This window comes from Pogoniulus pusillus, chromosome 12 (genome assembly GCF_015220805.1).
Source record: "Pogoniulus pusillus isolate bPogPus1 chromosome 12, bPogPus1.pri, whole genome shotgun sequence".
NCBI classification, from domain to species: domain Eukaryota; kingdom Metazoa; phylum Chordata; class Aves; order Piciformes; family Lybiidae; genus Pogoniulus; species Pogoniulus pusillus.
In genome coordinates this window covers 32,643,642-32,663,053 of record NC_087275.1, presented here as the reverse complement: position 1 = coordinate 32,663,053, position 19,412 = coordinate 32,643,642, and the positions used below count along the sequence as shown (strand labels likewise).

At 54.0% G+C, this 19,412-nt stretch overlaps 1 protein-coding gene across 3 annotated transcripts in view; it reads left to right on the top strand.

Moving 5' to 3' along the window:
- Nucleotides 1-19,412, top strand: part of CDKL5 (cyclin dependent kinase like 5) — a 130,384-nt gene that overhangs the window by 31,180 nt on the left and 79,792 nt on the right. For 2 of the 3 annotated variants that reach the window (XM_064152067.1, XM_064152065.1), the window contains exons 2-3: nt 8,837-9,044; nt 9,561-9,595. In XM_064152067.1, coding sequence (XP_064008137.1) covers nt 8,981-9,044; nt 9,561-9,595 — 99 coding nt within the window. In that variant the 5' untranslated portion in view covers nt 8,837-8,980. Of the gene's footprint in view, nt 1-2,183; nt 2,298-8,836; nt 9,045-9,560; nt 9,596-19,412 lie in introns of all 3 variants that reach the window. The other variant, XM_064152066.1, reaches the window with a different exon arrangement.

The following is a 19,412-nucleotide window of genomic DNA, read 5'->3' as shown; positions in this document are numbered from 1 at the left end:
TAGAACAGAATGGAATGGAATTGATAGAATAGAAAGGAATAGATAGTGTGGAATGGAATGGAATGGATAGAATAGAAAGGAATGGGTAGAACAGAATGGAATGGATAGGCTAGAATAGAGTGGAATGGAATGGTTAGAATAGAGTAGAATGGAATTGATAGAATAGAAAGGAATGGGTAGAGTGGAATGGAATGGACAAAATAGAGTGGAATGGATAAAATAGAGTGGAATGGATAAAATAGAGTGGAATGGATGGAATAGGATAGAAAGAAATGGATAGGATAGAATGGAATAGAATTAATAGAATAGAACAGAATGGATAGAATAGAATAGAATGGAAAGGATAGAATAGAATGGAGTGGAAAGGAATGGATGGAATGGATAGAATAGAAAAGAATTAGAATAGAATGGAATAGAATTAATAGAATAGAACAGAATGGAATGGATAGAATAGAATAGAATAGAATAGAATAGAATAGAATGGATAGAACAGAATGGAATGGAAAGGAATGGATAGAATAGAATGGAATGCATGGAATAGAACAGGATGGAATGGAATGGGATGAAATGGAATGGATGGAATAGACTAGAGTGAAATGGATGGAATAGAATGGAATGGAATGGATATAGTGGAGTGGAATGTATAGAATGGAATGGATAGAATAGAGTGGAATAGAAAGGAATGAATATAATAGAATGGAATGGTTGGAATGGAACCAAATGGAATAGAATAGGGATGGAATAGAATGGAATGGAATAGAATAGAATCAAGCAGGTTGTAAGAGAGCTGCAAGCTCATCCAGCCCAACCTAGGCCCTGTCCAATCACCCAGCCCATGGCACTAAGTGCCCCAGCCAGGCTTTATGGAGATGTATGCTCGTGGAATCACAGAATGGTTTGGGTAGGAAAGGGCCTCCAAAGTGTTCCCTGCTAGGACTTGCAGAGGTTTGACCTTCTCACCATCAGTATTCTTTCAGTGTCAGCATCATAGAACCATAGAATCACCTGGGTTGGAAGGGACCTCCAAAGCTCATCAAGTCCACCCCCTGCACTCAGCAGGGACATCCTCAGCTAGAGCAGGTCTCCCAGAGCCCTGTCCAGCCTCACCTTGAACATCCTCAGGGATGAGGCCTCAGCTCCCTCCCTGGGCAACCTGTTGCAGTGTGGCAGCAGCCTCCTGCTGCACAACTTGTTCCTCACAGCCAAGCTCAGGCTGCTCTGCTCTCAGCTCAGACCATTGCCCTCGTCCTGTCCCTGCAGGCCTGGCAGCCCCTGCAGCTCCTGGCAGGCTGCTCTGAGCTCTGCCTGGAGCCTTCTCTTCTCCAGGCTGCACCCCCCCAGCTGCCTCAGCCTGTGCTCACAGCAGAGCTGCTCCAGCCCCCTGATCAAGCCAGCTTGAGGTCAGCTCAGTCTCCAGAAGGCTGAGGTCATCAGATTCACAGATTGCATTAGGTTGGAAGGGACCTTCAAAGGTTCTTCTGTCCAACCTCACCTGGACTGTCTCCAGCCCCTTGTTCATCCTTATGTCTCTTCTCTGGACCTGCCCCATCAGGTCCATGTCCTTGCTGTGCTGAGGGCTCCAGAAGTGGACACAGTCCTGCAGGTGAGGTCTCAGCAGAGCAGAGCAGAGCAGCAGAATCTCCTCTCTCCATCTCTGGCCACGCTACTTTGGATGCAGCCCAGGCTGCTGTTGGCCTTCTGGGCTGGCAGTGCCCATTGCTGGTTCAAGCTCACTCCCCTCAACCATGTAATTAAACTTAGAAGGCTGAAGGGTAGAGACATGTGCAGAGGGACTGAAACTCAGCATTATGAGCAGGTTTTGGTTACTTTTCCTTTTGGTAGCCCTGCCAGCATTGTTTGCTGTTTAGATGCACTTCCTTACTCTCAAGACTTGTTTTTCAGGTCCTCTTTTGGGTCACTTACATATCCAGACATGCTTTTACTGCCATGGGAATCTCCCATGCAAGGAGCCATCAGCACAGCATACAGAAAGGAAGAGCTTCTCTTTGCACTTCTGAAGCAGCCTGCTGGGGAGGAATTTTGGCCATGCACCTATCAGTTCCTGTTAGCAAGGAAATACTTTCCCAGTGACAGATTAACTTCTAACCTTGGGTGATTCTTCACCTTGGGTTCTAGCAGCTGACCTCTAAAAGCAGTTCTTCATTTCTGATTTATTTGTTTAGGTGAACTGATGTCTTTCATGGAAAACTCATTCACAGATTGCATTGGGCTGGAAGAGACCCTCAGAAGTCATCTGGTCCAACCCCCCTGCAGGCAGCAGGGACACCTCCACCGAGGTTAGCCTGCCACATCAAACCTGAGCTTGAATGTCTCCAGGGTCTCAACCTGGGCAACTTGTTCCAATATTTTTACAACCCTCAGTCTGAATAGTTTCTTCTTGATCTCCAGTCTCAGTCTGTCCTCCTCAAGCTTCAATCCATTCCCTCTCATCCTGGTGCTCCCAGACCTTGGCAAAAATCCTTTTCCTGCTTTCTAGTAGCTTCCTTCAGGTACTGGAAGGTTGCTCTAGGGTCTTCCTGAAGCCTTCTCTTCTCCAGGCTGAACAGACCCAACTCTCTCAGTCTGTATCCACAGGGCAGCTTCTCCAGCCCTCTGACCTCCTCTGGTCCCTCTCCAGCAGCTCCATGTCCCTCTTCTGCTGAGGTCCCCAGAGCTGGAGGCAGTGCTGCAGGTGGAGTCAGAGCAGATTGGAGGGGCAGAATCTCCTCCCTGTGCTGCTGCTCTCCCTGCTCCAAGGCCATAGAATCATAGAACCAGTCAGGGTTGGAAGGGAGCACAAGGAGCAGCCAGTGCCAACCCTCCTGCCATGCCCAGGGACACCCTACCCTAGAGCAGGCTGCACACAGCCTCAGCCAGCCTGGCCTCAAACACCTCCAGCCATGGGGCCTCAACCACCTCCCTGGGCAACCCCTGCCAGGCTTTCACTACCCTTATGCTGAAGTATTTCCTCCTAACATCCAGTCTGAATCTGCCCATTTCCAGCTCTGCTCCATCTCCCCCCTAGTCCTGTCACTCCCCGACAGCCTAACAAGTCCCTCCCCAGCTTTCTTGTAGCCCCTTCAGCCTCGCTGTTCTCTGCCTGGATCCTTGGCCAGTGTACAAAGGATGGCAGGCTGGCAGCCCTGGGCATTGCCTAACTAGTTCCTCAGCTCCTTTCATCTCTCTTGAAGCTAGTCCTACCTGTTCCCTTGCAGCAGAGCTGCCCTCTGCCTTGGAACATGCTATTGTCACTCTGTGCCTTCCAGCCTGGAGTTCCCTTGCAGCTTGGAAGCTGGAAGCACAGTGGTGGCTCATTTGTTTCCTTCTGGCCAAACAACTCCTGCTGTAGCTACTGCTCTGACTGCTTTAAATCCACAACCACTAGGATCATAGAATAGAATCACAGAACCAGTCAGGGTTGGAAGGGAGCACAAGGATCAGGCAGTGCCAACCCCTGCCATGCCCAGGGACACCCTACCCTAGAGCAGGCTGCCCACAGCCTCAGCCAGCCTGGCCTCAAACACCTCCAGCCATGGGGCCTCAACCACCTCCCTGGGCAACCCCTGCCAGGCTCTCACCACTCTCCTGCTCAACAACTTCCTCCTCACCTCCAGCCTCACTCTCCCCACCTCCAGCTTTGCTCCATTCCCCCCACTCCTGCTACTTCCTTACAGCCTCAAAAGTCCCTCCCCAGCTTTCTTGTAGCTCACTTCAAATGCTGCAAGGCCACAAGAAGGTCCCCTGGGAGCCTCCTCTGCTCCAGCCTGCACAGCCCCAACTCTTTCAGGCTGTGCTCACAGCAGAGCTGCTGCAGCCTCTCAGCATCCTCTGCCGCTTTGCTCTGCTCAGCCCTCACCTGCAGCACTGCCTCCAGCTCTGGGCTCCCCCCAGCAGAAGAGGGACATGGAGCTGCTGGAGAGGCTCCAGAGGAGGCCATGGAGATGCTCAGAGGGCTGCAGCAGCTCGCCTGTGGGGACAGGCTGGGAGAGTTGGGGCTGCTCAGCCTGGAGAGGAGAATGACCCAGGGAGACCTTCCAGTACCTGAAGGGGTCCTACAAGGAAGCTGGGAAGGGACTTTGGAGAAGGGCTGGGAGTGATAGGATGAGAGAAAATGGATTGAAGCTTGAGGAGGGCAGATTGAGACTGGAGAAGAGGAAGAAGTTCTTTGCAGTGAGGGTGGTGAGAGCCTGGCACAGGCTGCCCTGTGTTGAGGGCTCCAGAGCTGGACACGGCACTGCAGGTGAGGTCTCAGCAGAGCAGAGGGGCAGAGTGACCTCTCTCCACCTGCTGGCCACACACATGTCTGAAGACTGGCAGGAAGGGAGGCCGTGGGGGTGAGTTTGATCTGCCTTAGCTTGCCCAGAGGATTTTGCTCCCAGCACTGACTTGCTATTTATAAGTTGTTTCTCTTCACCTTTCCTTTGCTGTTCCCTGATGGAGAGAGCTGCTTCCCAGCCAGAGAACATCTGACTGTTAGAATGCCAACAGGAGGTATTTTGGGAACAATGGAGAGACCAAACTGGGTTGGTAGGAGGGAGGAGGTTTGTCAGATAAGAGAGGGTTTGGCCTTATTTTTTTGGGTAGAAGACAGCCTCTTTAAATCAGCAGTGTGCTTCCTGCCTGCAGGGAGAGAAGAGTCAGGGCTGCTCCATCAGCATCCAGCAGCAGAGGACTTCCTTTCTTAGTGGCCAAGGTCTGCAGTGTCTGCTCTTTTGTCTGCTCTCAGTGTGCTGGTACAGGGCTGCTAGGGCATGCTGGGGTTGCTGCTGTTGTGGAGAGGATGCTGCTGGGCACAGGGATGCAGGCACCAAAGTGTAAGGACTTAAGAGGCCTTTTGCACAAGTGTGGAATAACAGAATCTGTCTCCTTGGAAGAGACCTTCAGTAGCCAGTCCAACCCTCAAGCCAGCACTGCAGGGTCAGCACTAAACCATGTCCCTCAGCAGCAGCTCCACAGGCTGCTGGAACACCCCCAGGGATTTATAACTGAGGGATTTAAAGCTTGGGAGTGGTGAGACTCTGGCACAGGTTGAGGGTGATGAGACACTGGCACAGGTTAAGGGTGGTGATACACTGGCACAGGTTAAGGGTGGTGAGACACTGGCACAGGTTGCCCAGGGAGGTTGTGGAGCACAGAAACACCCAATGTGATCAAAGATCAAAGATCACCTTGGGTGATTCTGTGCTCCACAACCTCCCTGGAGGTGTTCAGGACCAGGTTGGATGAAGCCTTCAGCAACCTGTTCCAGTGGGAGATGTCCCTGCCTATGGTGGAAGTAGACCTTTAAGACCCCTTCCAAGCCCAACACACTCTGATTTCTTTCTGTGAGTGTCCTTGCCTATGGCAGGGGAGTTGGAACTGGATGGTCTTTGAGGTCCCTTCCAACCTAAACCATTCTATGATGATCCTTGGAGGCCCCTTCTAATCCCAAACGTTCTCTGTGTGTTTTTGTGAAGCTGCAGCAGCTCTGGATTGGGCAGGTTGCTGTTGAGTTGTCCCCTGGAAGCATTCACAGGCTCACAGGATGTTAGGGGTTGGAAGGGACCCAAGGAGATCACCAAGTCCAACCCCATGCCAGAGCAGGACAATCCTATCTAACAGATCACAGAGGAGCACATCCAGACAGGCCTGGAAAGGCTCCAGAGGAGACTCCACAGCCTCTCTGGGCAGCCTGTGCCAGGGCTCTGGGACCCTTCCAGGCAAGAAGTTCCCCTTTGTGCTGAGCTGGAACCTCCTGTGCTGCAGCTTCCATCCATTGCTGCTTGTCCTATCCCAGGGAGCAGTGAGCAGAGCCTGTCCCCCCCTCCTGACCCCCAGCCCTCAGATACTGATAAACATTGATTCAATCCCCTCTCAGCCTTCTCCTCTCCAGACTAAGCAGCCCCAGGGCCCTCAGCCTCTCCTCCTCAGCCATGCCCTCCAGTCCCCTCATCATCCTCACAGCCCTCCACTGGAGCCTCTCCAGCAGATCCCTGTCCCTCTTCAACTGGGGAGCCCCAAACTGAACACAGTATTCCAGGTGAGGTCTCAGCAGGGCAGAGTAGATCCTCCTTGACCTGCTGGAGGTTGTTTCTGCTGGGAGCTGGCTCAGGGCGTGTGTGAGGACCAGCACTGAGTGCGTAAGGCTCTGGCAGCCCCCACACAGCAGCCAGGCTTTGGTGAGGCTTCTGCTTGGTGGGGAAGGCTAAAATGGAGCAGAATTGCCTTTCCTGTCCTTGCTGTGACTCATGGGCGCTGCTTTTGTGCTCGCTGCTGTGATAATCAGCCTGCCTGTGTGTCACTGTGGACCTAGAAGCATCCTGCTCAGCACCCACTCTTGCTGGCCACAGCTGTTGGGAGATGCTCCTGCAGGCTGCCTTTGTGCACTGGGAGGGGAGCTGAGCTCACACAGCCAGCAGGAGCTCAAGTCGGGCTTGGGTCTTTCCATCCACACGAAAGGAGGAGGAGGAGGAGGAGGAGGGCTCACGGGGCAAGATAAAACAAAGCCTTGTCGGTGTCTTGCTCCACAAGCTCCGTTTTCCCTCAGCAGTTTAGCCAAAGGGATGTCTGAGAGCTGGGAGCTGCTTCAGTGGTTTCCCTGGCTGGGTGCTTGCTGTGCAATGGGAACTCTGCTGGGCTGCTGCCCTCTTTGGTGAGGTTCTGCCCTCTGTGGTGAGGTTCTGCCCTCTTTGGTGAGGTTCTGTCCTCTTTGGTGAGGTTCTGCCCTCTGTGGTGGGCTTCTGCCCTCTGTGGTGAGGTTCTGCCCTCTTTGGTGAGGTTCTGTCCTCTGTGGTGAGGTTCTGCCCTCTTTGGTGGGGTTCTGTCCTCTTTGGTGAGATTCTGTCCTCTTTGGTGGGGTTCTGTCCTCTTTGGTGAGGTTCTGCCCTCTGTGGTGAGGTTCTGCCCTCTTTGGTGAGGTTCTGTCCTCTGTGGTGAGGTTCTGTCCTCTTTGGTGAGGTTCTGCCCTCTGTGGTGGGCTTCTGCCCTCTGTGGTGAGGTTCTGCCCTCTGTGGTGAGGTTCTGCCCTCTGTGGTGAGGTTCTGCCCTCTTTGGTGGGGTTCTGTCCTCTTTCTGTGGTGAGTTTCTGCCCTCCTTGATGAAGTTCTGCCCTCTTTCTTTGGTGGGGTTCTGCCCTCTTTCTTTGGTGGGGTTCTGTCCTCTTTCTTTGGTGGGGTTCTGTCCTCTTTGGTGGGGTTTTGTCCTCTTTGGTGAGGTTCTGCCCTCTTTGGTGAGGTTCTGCCTTCTTTCTTTGGTGGGGTTCTGTCCTCTTTGGTGAGGTTCTCTCCTCTTTGGTGAGGTTCTGCCCTCTTTGGTGGGGTTCTGCCCTCTTTGGTGGGGTTCTGCCCTCTTTGGTGGGGTTCTGCCCTCTTTGGGGAGATTCTGCCCTCCTGCAAGCTTGACCTTCCTGCCGTGGACACATGCTGACTTCTGGGCCAGTTGTGTGCCAGTGGCTGTGCAGCTCATTCAGATGAGTGGATAGGGCAGAACAAGTCCTGCAGAGGCTTAGAATTGTGAAGCCAAGTGCCAGTGATGATAGCAGCATCAGTCAAAGCTTGCTGGAGCTGCATTTGCAGGCCTGGGAGCTTGTGCAAGCAACCTTGGGCTGTTTGGCTCTTGCAGAACTGCTTCAAGTTTGGCAGCTTTCTCAGTTTTGCTTTTCTTTTCTCCAGCTGTCCTTTTCATCCCTAATTCTTCTTTTATGAGCAGAGGAGGAGGGATGGGAGCTGAGAGCAGGAACAAATGGCTTGCTTAATTGCAAGTTCCTGGTGCTGTTTATCTTCAGCTTTTTCAAGTTGCACATTGTGCAGCTCTCCATGCAGTGGAATCTTGATGGCTCTTCCTGCAGAGCCTTGTGTTCAGTGTGGGGAAGAGAAGGCTGAGGGCAGATCTCACTGCTCTCTACAGCTGGCTGGGAGAAGGCTGGGGTGAGGCTGGGGTTGGTCTGTCCTGCCAAGTACCCAGCGACAGGACCAGAGGCAATGGTTGGAGTTGTGCCAGTGGAGGGTTAGGTTGGACATGAGGAAGAACTTCAGTGAGAGAGTGGTGAGGGGTTGGCACAGGCTGCCCAGAGGGGTGGTGCAGTCCCCATGCCTGGAGGTGCTGAGGAAGCTGCAGCTGTGGTGCTTCAGGCCATGGTTTGGTGTCCATGGCAGCCCAGTTGGAGTTGGACTCAATAATCTGAAAGGTCTTTCCCAGCCTTGGTGATTCTCCTCCTCTGCTGTGCTCTGCTGAGACCCCAGCTGGAGTCCTGCATCCAGCTCTGGAGCCCCTGGGACAAGAGGGCTGTGGAGATGCTGGAGAGTGTCCAGAGCAGGGCCAGGAGGATGCTGAGAGGCTGCAGCAGCTCTGCTGTGAGCACAGCCTGAAAGAGTTGGGGCTGTGCAGGCTGGAGCAGAGGAGGCTCCCAGGGGACCTTCTTGTGGCCTTCCAGCATCTGAAGGGGGCTCCAAAAAAGCTGGGGAGGGACTTTTGAGACTGTGAGGGAGTGTCAGGAGTGGGGGGAATGGAGCAAAGGTGGAGGTGGGGAGAGTGAGGCTGGAGGTGAGGAGGAAGTTGTTGAGCAGGAGAGTGGTGAGAGCCTGGCAGGGGTTGCCCAGGGAGGTGGTTGAGGCCCCATGGCTGGAGGTGTTTGAGGCCAGGCTGGCTGAGGCTGTGTGCAGCCTGCTCTAGGGTAGGGTGTCCCTGGGCATGGCAGGGGTTGGCACTGCCTGATCCTTGTGCTCCCTTCCAACCCTGACTGTGATCCTGTGCCTCAGTGACAGTTGCTGCCCGTTACCCGTGTCACGTCCACAGCGATGCTCTCTCTTGCTGAAGTAAAGCCAAGTGCTAATTCCATGATTTTCTCCTCCTTCCCCAGGAAGCTGCTGCCTGCTTAGAGCTTAAGAGAGAGCCTGAGAGAGCTGCTTGGCCCCCGTGGAACAGGAACTGTTTTGCTCCAACCTGTGGACACTCCTCCTTGTGCCATGTTTTGTGGCTCTCAGCGCAAGAGGAATTTGTCTTGATGAAGATTCCTAACATTGGTAATGTGATGAATAAATTTGAGATCCTTGGGGTTGTAGGTGAAGGTAAGTGGTATCTTCATTAAAATAATGATAATTAAGCATTTCAGATAGATTTTGATTTCATCCTCTTGATTGCAGCAAGCTTTCATTTGCAGAGCTAAAGAGCAGAGTCCCTGCAGCCACTTTTAGCTCTCAAAGGGAAGGGGAAGTTTGGGAGAAGAAACAAAAGGGAGAGCAAAGAGGGGGTTGGATGGGTTGTGGGGTTTTAAAGCTTGTTATATTAATTACTCTTTAGTCAGACTAAGGAGGTGAAGTTATCAACCTCCTCTCCTTGAAAAAGTCATTTCAGCATTTAACAAAACTCCATTGACTTAAAAGGATTTTTTTTGCAAGGCAGTTCCAGTGCCCAGAAATTTAGTGCAGGACCTGTGTGAGCAGGCTCTGGATTGTAGCACTGAGGGCAAACAGGATTGCTCCTAGAGCCAGGAGTGACTGAAGACTGTTTGGGGTTTTTTTCTGTCTTGCTGCTCTTGTTTTTATTGCCTCGAGATGGTTGATCTCTGCTCTGCTTTATTCCAGGAGCCTATGGCGTTGTACTTAAATGCAGACACAAGGTAAGGAAGCTGCTGGAACTCAGAGATAAATGGGGGGGTTGGGGTGAAGCAAATAACTTCTGCTGAGAACTGAGCTGTTGCTGTGTGTGAGGTGTGGCAGCAGGAATCATAGAATCATAGAATCAAGCAGGTTGGGAGAGAGCTCCAAGCTCCCCCAGCCCAACCTAGCCCCCAGCCCTGCCCAACCAACCAGACCATGGCACTAAGTGCCCCAGCCAGGCTTGGCTGCAACACCTCCAGCTACAGCCACTCCACCACCTCCCTGGGCAGCCCATTCCAGTGCCAATCACTCTCTCTGACAACAACTTCCTAACAGCATCCAGCCTAGACCTGCCCTGGCACAGCTTGAGCCTCTGTCCCCTGGTTCTGCTGCTGCTGGCTGCCTGGCAGCAGAGCCCAACCCCACCTGGCTACAGCCTCCCTGCAGGCAGCTGCAGGCAGCAATGAGCTCTGCCCTGAGCCTCCTCTGCTGCAGGCTGCACCCCCCCAGCTCCCTCAGCCTCTCCTCACAGGGCTGTGCTCCAGGCCCCTCCCCAGCCTTGCTGCCCTTCTCCAAACACCTTCCAGCACCTCAACATCTCTCGAGAGACTTGAGGAGCCCAGAGCTGGACACTGATTCAGTTTTTTAATGGCTACATCTAGTACCAAAACTCCTTTTTTGAGGCTGGGGTTTAATGTTTACCTAGAATATGTGAAATGTTGCTAATGTTCTGTTCATCTTCGCTGAGAGTTTCAAAGGCAGCAAGCAAACCTTCCTTGGAATGCAGCTTCTGCTTTAAAACTCTCATGTAGAATACCAAGAGAGGTTCTCCTGCCCCTTCAATGCAGCTCTTGAGCCTTTCCACAGTGATCCAGAGTTATTGCATCTATGTTAGCAGAACCTGGCCTGCATCGAGTGGAAGGTTGGAACTGGATGGTCCTTGAGGTCCCTTCCACCCTAAACCATTCTATGGGTCCCTTCTCTGGTTCCCTTCTCTGGTTCCCTTCTGATTCTCTTTGATTCTCTTCTGATTCTCTTCTGTGATTCTCTCCAATATTCTCCTCTGATTCTCTTCTATGATTCTTTTCTGTGATTCTCTTCTGATTCTTTTCTGATTCTCTTCTGTGATTCTCTTCTGCGATTCTCTTCACCTCCTTGTGGCCTTCCAGCATCTGAAGGGGGCTCCAGAAAAGCTGGGGAGGGACTTTTGAGGGTGTGAGGGAGTGTCAGGAGTGGAAGGAATGGAGCAAAGCTGGAGGTGGGGAGAGTGAGGCTGGAGGTGAGGAGGAAGTTGTTGAGCAGGAGAGTGGTGAGAGGCTGGCAGGGGTTGCCCAGGGAGGTGGTTGAGGCCCCATGGCTGGAGGTGTTTGAGGCCAGGCTGGCTGAGGCTGTGTGCAGCCTGCTCTAGGGTAGGGTGTCCCTGGGCATGGCAGGGGTTGGCACTGGCTGCTCCTTGTGCTCCCTTCTAGCCCTGCCTGATTCTATGATTCCTCTGATTCTCTTCTGTGATCCCATCTCATCTGTTGGAGCACTGATTTATGGCATTTCACAGTCTGACAGAGTTGATTAATCCTGGGACAAATGGCAGGAGATGCAGCAAGGCTGATAGCAGAGACTTGCATCTGGGAAGGGTTTGGACCCCATGGACCAGCATAGGTTGGGGACTGAGCTGTTGGAGATCAGCACAGGGGAAAGGGCCCTGGGGGTGCTGGTGGGCAGAAGGATGCTCCTGAGCCAGCAGTGTGCCTGCTGGCCAAGAAGGCCAAGGGCTTCCTGGGCTGGGTTAGAAGGGCTGTGGTGAGTAGGTGCAGAGAGGTTCTCCTGCTCCTCTCTTCTGCCCTGGTGAAGCCACATCTGGAATCTTGTGTCCAGTTCTGGGCCCTTCACATCAAGAGGGACCTCAGGGAAGTGGTGGAGAGAGTCCAGCCCAGAGCCTCAAAGATGCAATTTACCTGTTTTAAGTGAGGGAAGGAAGTGTGATTATTGTTCCAGTAAAGATATGATCATTATAGCTTGGACTTGATGATCTCAAAGGTCTTTTTCAACCTGACTGATTCTGTGCTCCAGATCTGCTGGGACCCATTTGGAGTTTGTGGAGCTCTTTGACAGCCAAGCTTCAGTGGAAGGCACTGGTTTGTGTTGGTGCTGTTAATTCAGAAGACAAAGTGGGAAAAAGAAGAAAGAAAAAGCCCAGTTTCAGACAAAATGAATTCTGGCAGCCTGTCTGCACTATGTAGCAGCTCTGGGAAGAGGGCAGGCAGCCCAGGAGGAGCACAGGCATCCAGTGAGGTCGTGCAGGAGAACATCAGGAAGGCAAAAGCAACAAGACTGGAGGCGATGGTTGGAGTTGTGCCAGGGGAGGGTTAGATTGGACACGAGGAAGAACTTCAGGGAGAGAGTGGTGAGGGGTTGGAACAGGCTTTCCAGAGGGGTGGTGGAGTCCCCATGCCTGGGGGTGTTGAAGAAGCTGCAGCTGTGGTGCTGCAGGCCAGAGTTTGGTGGCCATGGCAGCTGGGTTGGGGTTGGACTTAATGATCTGAAAGGTCTTCTCCAGCCTTGGTGATTCTGTGATCCTGGCTGCTGAGTTGCATGTGGCTGACCAGAGAATGGGTTAGGTTGGAAGGGACCTCAAAGCTCAGCCAGTTCCAACCCCCTGCTGTAGGCAGGGATACCTCCTACTAGAACAGGTTGCTCAAGGGCTTGTCCAGCCTGGTCCTGAACACCTCCTGGGAGGTTGTAGAGCACAGAATCACCCAATGTGATCAAAGATTCTCTGGACACTCTCCAGCATCTCCACAGCCCTCTTGTCCCAGGGGCTCCAGAGCTGGATGCAGGACTCCAGGTGGGGTCTCAGCAGATCACAGCAGAGAGGGAGAATCCCCTCCCTGGCCCTGCTGGCCACACTGCTGCTGCTGCAGCCCAGGCTCTGCTTGGCTTTCTGGGCTGCAAGTGCACACTGCTGGCTCCTGCTCAGCTTCTCCTCCAGCAGCACCCCCAAGTCCCTCTCCTCAGGGCTGCTCTGCAGCCAGTCCCTGCCCAGCCTGGATTGGTGCTTGGCATTGCCTCCACCCAGCTGCAGGACCTTGCCCTTGGTCTTGTTGCACCTCCTGAGTATTCTTCCAGGACTTGGAATCTACTCATAGAATAGAACCGTAGAATCAGGCAGGCTGGCAGAGAGCTCCAAGCTCCCCCAGCCCAACCTAGCCCCCAGCCCTGCCCAACCAACCAGACCATGGCACTAAGTGCCCCAGCCAGGCTTGACTTGGACCCCTATGAACACTCATCTGTGGTTTGGGTTTCTTTCCACTGAAGTTACAAAGACTCAGCTTAGCCTTTCAGGTCGTTGTCCTGCTGTGCTGGGAGAGATGGGCAGAGCTGCAGAGTCCCCTAGAGCAGGGCTGCACTTCAGGTGCTCTCAGTCAGTTGTGCCTGAGTGGAGGAATCTCCTTCCCTAAACTCCTGAGCAGGTCTGAGGGGCTCATCTCTGGCTCTGTGTAAGTCCTCCCTGCCTCCTCCCTCCCCCTGGCTTGGAAATGAGCAGCTTCTTGAAGCCAGCCTTATAACATCAGCAATTACTCTGCAGTCCTGCAGCCTTAAATACAACCCTGTGAGCCCACTCAGTGTTCTCTGAGCACCAGGCTGCTGCCAGTGGTTAGCACTGAAACTTCCATCAGCTCAAATGGGATTTTCATGTTTAGCCACAATTTCCTCCAGCATTACAAATGTGAGCCCAAGAGAACTGCTACAGTATTGTGATAGATAGGATATGGAATAAAAAGCAGCCTCCAAACGCTGCAGATGCAGCTGCTGAGGCTTTCCACACTGATTTCCAGGGTTGTTGTAGCAGCCTTAGCAAAACCTGGCCTGCATCTCACCTACTGCAGCTCTGATCTGTGTTAATTCACAGCCTGACAGCACTGATTATAGAATCAGAACCAGGCAGGGTGGGAAGGGAGCACAAGGAGCAGGCAGTTCCAACCCCCCTGCCATGCCCAGGGACACCCTACCCTAGAGCAGGCTGCACACAGCCTCAGCCAGCCTGGCCTCAAACACCTCCAGCCATGGGGCCTCAACCACCTCCCTGGGCAACCCCTGCCAGGCTCTCACCACTCTCCTGCTCAACAACTTCCTCCTCATGGGAGAAATGGAATGAAATGCAACGAGGCCAAGGGCAGAGTCTGGCACCTGGGAAAGAACAACCTCATGGAGCAGCATAGGTTGGGGACTGAGCTGGTGGAGAGCAGCAGAGGGGAAAGGCACCTGGGGGTGCTGGGGGGCAGAAAGATGCCCAGGAGCCAGCAATGTGCCCTGCTGGCCAAGAAGGCCAAGGGCAGCCTGGGGTGCATCAGAAGGGCTGTGGTTAGTGGGTCCAGAGAGGTTCTCCTGCCCTCTGCTCTGCCCTGCTGAGGCCACAGCTGCAATCTTGTGCCCAGCTCTGGGCCCCTCAGGCCAAGAAGGAGCTGAGGGCAGTGGTGGAGAGAGCCCAGCCCAGAGGCACAGAGCTCTGCAGGCAGGGAACATCTCCTGTGGGGCCAGGCTGAGGCAGCTGGGGCTGGCAGCTGGCAGCAGAGCAGCCTGAGGGCTGCCCTCAGTGCTGTGCCCAAGCTGTGCAGGGCAGTGTGGGCAGGACGCAGGCAGGCTCTGCTCAGGGCTGGCCCAGGGCAGCACAAGGGGCACTGGGGGCAAGCTGGGGCAGAGGAGGTGGCAGGGCAAGAGGAGGGGAAGCTTTTTGGCTGTGAGGGTGGCAGAGGCCTGGAGCAGGCTGCCCAGAGAGGCTGTGGAGTCTCCTTCTCTGCAGCCATTGCAAAGGCCTCCTCCAGCCTGGCCTGCAGCACCCCCAGCAAGGAGGCAGCCACAGCCTCCCTGGGCAGCCTGGGCCAGGCTCTCAGCACCCTCACACTCAACAGCTTCTCCCTCAGCTCCACTCTCCCCCTGCTCTGCCTCAGCTCCAAACCATTGCCCTTGGCCTGCCTGCAGCCCCCCTCAGCACAAGTCCCTCTGCAGCCTTCCTGCGGGCTGCCTTCAGCTCCTGGCAGGCAGCTCTGAGCTCTGTGCCTCTCTGGAATTTCACTGGCACCCAATTTTCCTCCAGCAGAGCAATGCTGAGGATTCAGAAATAGCTTCAAGCCCACTGGAAGCACAGAGGAGTCTCATTCCCTAGCGTTGTGGTAGGCATGGGGGATGCAGGCTGCAGGTTACCAGCTCCATCATGTCACACAGTCAGAGCTGACAGCTGTGTGACAACTGTGGGGGCATCCATATGGTGTGAAGGGATGGGGTTGTGCTGGGGAAGGCTAGAAATGGATCTGCAAAAATCAGCTGCAGTCTCAGAGTGCATAAGCAAGGCAGGATCTGAGGGGTGCAGACTGAGGGCTGCCCTGCAGGAAGGCAGCTCCACGGAGGAAGTTTGTGGAGTGCTGGTGGGCAGCAAGTTCTGCGTGGGCCAGCAGTGTGCCCTTGTGGCCAACAGAGCCAATGGCAGCCTGGGGGGGCTTCAGGAAAAGTGTGGCCAGCAGGGCTGGGGAGGTTCTGCTGCCCCTCTGCTCTGCCCTGCTCTGATGAGACCACACCTGGGATACTGTGTCCAGTTTGGGGCTCCCAGATTCAAGAGGGACAGGAGTCTGCTGGAAAGCTGGATGTTGGGAGGCAGCTGTTGGCAGAGAGAGTGATTGGCACTGGAATGGGCTGCCCTGGAGGTGTTGCAGCCAAGCCTGGCTGAGGCACTTAGTGCCATGGTCTGGTTGGTTGGGCAGGGCTGGGTGCTAGGTTGGGCTGGGGGAGCTTGGAGCTCTCTGCCAACCTGCTTGGCTCTATGATTCTATGATCCAGTGTGCATTGTCAGGGCTTTCCCAACAGGCAGCAAAAGCAGGGGAGAGAGAGCAGATCCAGGCAGGAGGTTGCTGATTGATTGTAAGACACTTCCAGATGGGAGGAGTTTCATTTCAGGGGTTGGACTCTCCCAGTGTGCTTGCTCAAGGAAGATTGCTTGTGCAAGGTCTGTGCACTGAAGCAGTGGCTGAGGCTGATTGCAGCCCAGCTGCCTGCCCAGCTCTTCTGTCTGCATTTCTTTTCAGGCATGCACAGACATCTCTGCATATTTGTGTTCTTGAGATGCAGTTCAGAAAGTTCCCTGCTAGGACCTGCAGATATTTTACCTTCTCACCCTCAATGTTCTTTCAGTTCCACTGCTGTGTTAGTATCATAGAATCAACCACCTGGGTTGGAAGGGAGCTCCTAAGGGCATCCAGCCCAACCCCTACACTCAGCAGGGACATCCTCCCCTAGAGCAGGCTGCTCACAGCCTCACCTTGAACAGCTCCAGGGATGCTTCCTTAGCTCCCTCCCTGGGCAACCTGTTGCAGTGTGGCAGCAGCCTCCTGCTGCACAACTTGTTCCTCACAGCCGAGCTCAGGCTGCTCTGCTCTCAGCTCAAACCATTGCCCTCCTCCTGTCCCTGCAGGCCTTTGCCAGCAGTCCCTCTGCAGCCTGCTTGCAGCCCATTAGATTGTGTTTGTCATGCACCTGCTGGAAACACAGATGAAGTATTCCCAACTGTGCTACTGAAGTAAGAACATCTCCATGCCAATGTAACTGTACAGCATCAATTCTCACATCCCACAAAGCAATCTGGCACAGTTAGCAGCAAGACCAGAATTTCTGAGGCTCATCCTCCTTCTTTAACCTGAACAGCAGAGAGTGAAGTACATGTTCTCTCTGGAGTGTTTTCAGCCAGCCAGAAATATCTCTGCTATGCACTTCCTTTTCCTGGTGTAATTGAAGGTACCACCACAGATCAGTAGAGCTTTAAATAACTTTCAAAGGAGATCCAATTTAAAGCATCTCACAGAAGGGCTCGGGTTGGAAGGGACCTCAGAGCTCCTCTGCTCCAACCTCCCCACCATGCCCATTGAAGCATACCAAGGAAATAGGAGGTGAAGTTGTAGAAAGGCTCAGGTTGGAAGGGGCCTCAGAGATGGAAAGAAATGGAATGGAATGGACCAGGTTGGAAGAGACCTCCAAGCTCATCCAGCCTAACCTAGCACCCAGCCCTATCCAGTCACCCAGACCCTGGCACTGAGTGCCTCATCCAAGCTTTGCTTCAACACCTCCAGGCACAGTGACTCCACCACCTCTACTGCAAACACCTCTCAGCCACACTCAGCTGCTCAAGGCCTCCTCCAGCCTGGCCCAGAACACCCCCAGCAAGGAGGCAGCCACAGCCTCCCTGGGCAGCCTGGGCCAGGCTCTCAGCACCCTCACACTCAACAGCTTCTCCCTCAGCTCCACTCTCCCCCTGCTCTGCCTCAGCTCCAAACCATTGCCCTTGGCCTGCCTGCAGCCCCCCTCAGCACAAGTCCCTCTGCAGCCTTCCTGCAGGCTGCCTTCAGCTCTTGGCAGCAGCTCTGAGGTCCCCACAGGAGTGTCCTCTTTTCTCTTCTCCTTTCCTTATGTTAAGCTTCCAGGAGAATGTTTCACATCAGATCCTCAATGTTAAAGGTTGTGACAAGAAAATGGTGAATTTGGGAGGTTATCTGTTGAGCTCCTGGAGGTTTGTTTCTCCCAGGTCTGAGGCACTACAAACATCATTCTAAAGAGAGGAGAATGAAAACAGTAACAACCAGGAAAGCTTTTAGGAGTCTTTGTGGAGTAAAGGTGTGAAATTCATAACTTACTAAAGGTTTTCATTACTATTGACTGCTGGCAGCACGACTTCAGGTGGAATTAAAACCAGAGAATCAGTCAGGGTGGGAAGGGACCACAAGGATCATCCAGTTCCAGCTCCCTGCCATGGGCAGAGACACCTCACCCTAGATCAGGCTGTCCTCAGCCTCAGCCAGCCTGGCCTTAAACACCTCCAGGGATGAGGCTTCCACCACCTCCCTGGGCAACCCCTGCCAGGCTCTCACCATCCTCATGCTCAACAACTTCTTGCTAACATCCAGGCTGGATCTCCCCATTTCCAGCTTTGCTCCATTCCCCCTACTCCTGGCACTCCCTGACAGCCTAAGAAGTCCTTCCCCAGCTTTCTTGTAGCCCCCTTCACAAGAAGGTCCCCTGGGAGCCTTCTCCTCTCCAGCCTGCACAGCCCCAACCCCTTCAGTCTCTCCTCATTAGGGGGATGCAGAACATTTGAGGTCACTGCAGAAATCCAGGAGTTAGAACTGCACAAGTCAGAGGTTGGGGCTTGATTGCAGTTTTTGAGCTAAGCTATAGGTGCAGCTAGGAAAACAAAGCTTCTTCAGAGGGGGGAGGTTCCTTCTGTGCTTGGTGAGCTGCTGTAGTAGCAAGGCTTCTGCTGGCAGGGAGCAGAAATAGCTCTGGCAGTAGTTTGTTGCCTTGTGCTTGCATTTGGATGTGGTAGATGGGACTCAGCATCGTTTTGACACGGTTCTGGATGTGATCATGTTTGAAATGAGTCTGAAAACCCCTCCAGCCCCAGCAGTGCAGTGTCAGGTTGTACAGCCACAGCTTTGAGGGTGAGGAGCTGCATCAAGGAACGTTAACAAGTGAGTCATTAATTGCTCTACAGCCAGTGAAAGTCTTTCTTAGGGAACAAAAAACCCAAACCAAATAAAAACCCTCAAAACAAACAAAAAAACCCAAACCAAGAAAACCCAAAACCCAAACAAAAAACCCAAAGAAAAAACAAAACTCAAGCAAGCAGCTGGCACTGGTGGTGTTCCCCAAGGATCAGTGCTGGGCCCAGACCTGTTCAGTATCTTTATTGATGATCTGGATGAGGAGATTGAGTCCAGCATCAGGAAGGTAGGAAAGCCTGCAGAGGGACCTGGCCAGGCTGGATGGGTGGGCAGAGGCCATGGGATGAGACTGAACAAGGCCAAGGGCAGGGCTCTGCACTTTGGCCACAACAACCCCCAGCAGCACTGCAGGCTGGGGCCAGAGTGGCTGAGAGCAGGCAGGCAGAGAGGGAGCTGGGGGTGGTGGGAGAGAGGAGCTGCAGAGGAGGCAGCAGTGCCCAGGTGGGCAGCAGAGCCAATGGCATCCTGGGCTGGCTCAGGAGCAGTGTGGGCAGCAGGACAAGGGAGGTTCTTGTGCCCACCCCTGTGCTCAGCACTGCTCAGGCCACCCCTGGAGTGCTGTGTCCAGCTCTGGGCCCCTCCATTGCAGAGAGATGCTGAGGTGCTGGAAGGTGTTTGGAGCAGGGCAGCAAGGCTGGGGAGGGGCCTGGAGCACAGCCCTGTGAGGAGAGGCTGAGGGAGCTGGGGGGGTGCAGCCTGCAGCAGAGGAGGCTCAGGGCAGAGCTCATTGCTGCCTGCAGCTGCCTGCAGGGAGGCTGTAGCCAGGTGGGGTTGGGCTCTGCTGCCAGGCAGCCAGCAGCAGCAGCAGAAGGGGACAGAGGCTGAAGCTGTGCCAGGGCAGGTCTAGGCTGGATGTTGTGAGGAAGTTGTTGTCAGAGAGAGTGATTGGCACTGGAATGGGCTGCCCAGGGAGGTGGTGGAGTGGCCGTGGCTGGAGGTGTTGCAGCCAAGCCTGGCTGGGGCACTGAGTGCCATGGTCTGGTTGGTTGGGCAGGGCTGGGTGCTAGGTTGGGCTGGGGGAGCTTGGAGCTCTCTGCCAGCCTGCTTGGTTCTATGATTCTATGACTCCTAAAGCCCCAAGACATAAACCCTGCACCCTCTCAGTCTCCCTTTGTGGAGGAGCTGTCCCTGTCCTGCACCCATCCCTGCAGCTCTCTGTTGTAGGGTCTGTGCCCGTGGGTGTGGAGCTGTGCTTGGGGACATGGTGCAGTGCCGGGTCCGGGGCTGGAGCGGCTGAGCTGGGAGCTCTCTTCCAGGCAGCCACAAGCTGTGGTTCTGTGCCAGGTTTGGCCTCGTT